This window comes from Abrus precatorius, unplaced genomic scaffold (genome assembly GCF_003935025.1).
Source record: "Abrus precatorius isolate BTA unplaced genomic scaffold, Abrus_2018 Scaffold9, whole genome shotgun sequence".
In the NCBI taxonomy this organism is placed as follows: Eukaryota; Viridiplantae; Streptophyta; class Magnoliopsida; order Fabales; family Fabaceae; genus Abrus; species Abrus precatorius.
This window is the reverse complement of record NW_020874439.1, coordinates 24,111,571-24,115,796: the sequence shown is the minus strand read 5'-3', so window position 1 is coordinate 24,115,796 and position 4,226 is coordinate 24,111,571. Positions and strand designations below refer to the sequence as shown.

The 4,226-nt window shown below is 34.3% G+C and overlaps 1 protein-coding gene across 1 annotated transcript; it reads left to right on the top strand.

Annotated features, from left to right (window-relative positions):
• The first annotated feature begins 374 nt into the window (after window positions 1–374).
• On the top strand, window positions 375–2,081 carry LOC113851072 (transcription factor bHLH14). Its single transcript, XM_027481558.1, has one exon. It carries the CDS (start codon window positions 693–695, stop codon window positions 2,079–2,081), a length of 1,389 nt encoding a protein of 462 aa, XP_027337359.1. The 5' UTR covers window positions 375–692.
• The last annotated feature ends 2,145 nt before the right edge of the window (window positions 2,082–4,226 follow it).

Below are 4,226 nucleotides of genomic sequence, written 5' to 3'. Positions count from 1 at the left end.
TGTTTTTATATGGCCTTGGTACTTCAGTACTGAAAAGTCTTAAAATTACAACAACTTAAGAAGACAGTTAATAAGCCAAAGGGAGCAGTAATTTTTTATTATTTATTATTTTGTTTTGGTCAATTTTGCTAAGGTCAGTTTTTAATAAAATTTGAATACTTTTAAATAATTAAAATAAAACTTAATATTTTGGGTAATATTTCTGACAATGCCACAAAATTCCATGAATTGATTCCAATTGTGAAGGAAACGAGTCATAGGCGTACCCCACGTTACGTAGCACTTTGTACTGTTAATCTGTTATGTTGTCCATGCGTGATGCGTCATTGCACCTCTCCCTTTCATTTCACGTGCTTCTGTTGCCCAAGACAACACTCACTGCATCTCTCTATTCTCATTTCTCGCCAATTTTAACACTTTTGCCCCACCCAACTGAAGCACTACTCCTTCCCCTTAAAACCCAAACCCATCTCTACAAAATCCCAACCCTTTTTACAAAACCCATTTTCTTTTTCCCCAATTGTTAATGGACGCATCGACACTGTTCCCTTACGCTAAAAGGACTGTTTATCCTTACAACATTAAAAACCCCTCTTTATTCTATTAATGCCCATCCCTTTGTTCAATTCATTCTAACTTTTTCCAACCTCGTTGGTCCAAACACACTCTTGTTTCTTCTCACCACAACATACATGGAGGACTTGATCATTTCTACTTCTTCATCATCCTCTTTGCCTCAACAAAACCCAACATCAATAACGCCAGCCCTTCAGCAAAAGCTTCAATTTTTACTCCAAGGCCAACCTGATTGGTGGGTCTATGCCATTTTCTGGCAGACAACAAACGACGACAATAACAACCTCATTTTATCCTTCGGAGAAGGCCATTTCCAAGGCACCAGAGAAACTTCCCCAAAAGTATTATCCACAGAACGCAAGAAAATCATGAAACCCATCATAAACGACAACGACGCTGAGTGGTTCTACGTCATGTCGTTGACCCGCACTTTCTCCATTACCAATTCTTCTTCCTCTTCTTCTTCTCTCCCTGGCAAGGCCTTCACTTTAGGCTCCGTGCTTTGGCTCAACGGCAAGCACGAGCTTCAATTCTACAGCTGCGAGAGATCCAACGAAGCACACGCGCACGGAATCCAAACGTTAGTATGCATCCCCACGCAAAACGGCGTCGTCGAAATGGGTTCCTACGACACAATCAAGCAAAACTGGACCCTCGTTCAACACGTTAAATCCCTCTTCCAATCTACCCCAGATCTCGTCCCTCTCGACAAGAACAACCCAATCCAAATCTTTGACGACCACAGCATCTCCTTCTCCGACATCGGCATCATCACCGGAATCCCAGAAAACAAAAAGAGAAAAGAAACCCAAACAGAACCCATCAAAATCACCAAAAACGACAATTTCCCCTCGCGCTTCAGTAAACTGCCCTTGGGCTCTTCTTACGTGGATTCCGAACATTCTGATTCGGATTGTCCAACGTTGTTACCAAGCTCAACAGAACAAAGAGAGCCGAAAAAGAGAGGGAGAAAACCGGTTCTTGGACGCGACACCCCAATGAACCACGTGGAAGCAGAGAGGCAGAGAAGAGAAAAGTTGAACCATCGATTCTACGCTTTAAGAGCGGTGGTTCCGAACGTTTCGAGGATGGACAAGGCTTCGTTGTTATCAGATGCAGTGGCTTACATCAACGAGTTGAAAGCGAAGATTGAAGAATTGGAGAGGGAGAGTGGGAAGAAGGTGAAGATGGAAATGGGTGATGGCATGGATAATCAAAGTACTTCAACCGTTGTGGATCAAAGAGGGCCTCATGGCTTTGCTCTTGAGATTGATGTGAAGATGGTTGGTGGTGATGCCATGGTTAGGGTTCAATCGGAGAATGTGAACCACCCAGGTGCGAGGTTAATGGGTGCATTGAGAGACTTGGAGTTTCAGGTTCATCATGCTAGCATGTCCTCTGTTAATGACCTCATGCTTCAAGATGTTGTCGTTAAGCTTCCTAATGGAATGAGAAGCGAAGAGGCTCTTAAATCTGCCATTCTCATGAGATTGGATCAGCAATGATATATCAAGGTTTTAGATTAGATTAATTAACGCAAGGAACCATGCTAGCTAGCTGTAATGTAAGATGTTACTGTTCATACTAGTTGTTTCCCTATCTGTACGTTCTCTCTCAATAACTCATGCTTTTGATCCTTTTTTTTTAATCTATTTGTCGTGCTGTTTGATGACGGTGGGGGTAGTTCTGACCTTCAATTGTGTAATTACTATGTCACTGATTTTGGGTTTGGAAGTTGATGACCAAATTAAAAAGAAATAAAACATGCTCCACGGATTGTTTAGGACTTCTCAGAATCTGATGAATCTAATATAGCAGCACTGGATTATGCCCAACTTCAGTATTGTGCTCCTGACACCCAACAGAAATCACGGCAAGAAAAGGCATTCTTTTTGTGATCCGCAAGCGCCAATCATTAAATATTTGTTTAATTCCCAGTAATCATTTTATGTATTTAATTATAATAGTATAAAAAAATATCATTGCCATTGGTCTGAGGGGGAAGCGACTCGGTATTTCTACCATTAATCATTTATGCAATAATTATTTAATAAATCAAATTTAACACACACACACACATTGATCGAGCCCATTGTATCACGAATGGAGATTAAAACCGAAAGCTTATAAGGATCAAATTCAATCCCGAACATATTGAATTGGACTGATAATATTTTTTTAAAATTTAAGAAGAGACTCATAATTAATTTTTTGAGACAATTAAGTGTAGAGAATGGAAATTAAAAAGGGAAATGAAGTATACATGAGATTTAACTTGCACACTTTGTTACGATGTGTTAAAATTATAGTCAATATTTTTTATTTTCGTTAAATATACAAGATTATCCATTCATAGACAGTCCAATAACATTTTTAAAATTCTCAAAAACTGAAACAACAATGCTTCAATGTACAACTATATATTAGAATAGTCTTGCTCAAAACAAGTAAAAGAAAACAAACTTATGGTCATAACAAACCATTCCCTCCAAGTAAGAAATTTTGTCTACACTTGAGTCGTTGTCCTTTTTTTTAACACTCCAATCAATAAAGATTTGTACTAAACTAACAAAGAAAGATACCAATAGCGGTATTTCTACCATAAATCAAACTCAACAATAATTTTAAGAAATCTTAGAAAAGGAAAAAAAAACAACATAGTTAAAGAAAATTTAGTGAGTGGATAAAAAAGAAGAAGAAGAAACAATTGGGGTAGTTAAAAGCAAAACTGAGTAAAAAAAATAAAAGAAGGAAAAAAAATCTCACAAAACAAAAGAAAAAAAAAGTCCATTCATATATTTAAATTTTTAGAGTAAATTTTTGAAAAAGATGTATAAAATAAACTTTCATCTTTTTTATTTTAAGTATACAATCTTTCTGAAAAATATGAATATTAATTTACTTTAAGTAATTTTAAAAAAAATTCCATATATTTTTATATATCTGCTAAACGAGTCTCAGGACAAAATATAATTAAATGAAAAAGAATATAATTATATTTCTTTAAAATTAATTGCATTTAAGGACTTTGTCTAATGTTTTGAAACGAATGATTTAGAATTATTCAATAGTAGGAAAAATTGCGGTGGGGTGTCAAAGTTGACCGTGAAATCCTCAACTCACAGGTAAACACTTGCAGCCTATACCAATTTAGATGGAAAATCTGAACGTCTTATGGTCGGTTGTGTCATGTTCCCAATTAAACACGGACACGCCAATAGTAGCAGAGTTCCAATCATATATGTTTCATTATTATTATTATTATTTATTTATAAGACTAAAATATATTATTAAACGTAATGTAAAATTTTGAGTGCTGTTATATTTAATTTTTTAAGTTGAGTTTAAGTATTTATAAATAAATTTTTTTTATAAAAAATATATAATTATTATATTAAAATTATAAAAATATAATAATTATTTATTTAATAAAATTTTATTATTATTAATAAGAAGTGTTTACAGTTCGATTTAGTTTGAATTTTAAAAAAATATAATATAAACCAATTAAAATAAATTAGTTTGGTTTAGTTTGAATTTATATAAAAAAATTTCAAAATTTAAATTAATCTAAACTAAATACAAATAAATTGACTCAGTTTGGATTATCAGATTATTTGATTAAATAATTTAAAATATAAAATATAAAA

Bases quoted from the DNA above. Each gene is read 5' to 3' on its own strand.
- LOC113851072 (XM_027481558.1), top strand. From the start codon at position 693: ATGGAGGACTTGATCATTTCTACTTCTTCATCATCCTCTTTGCCTCAA.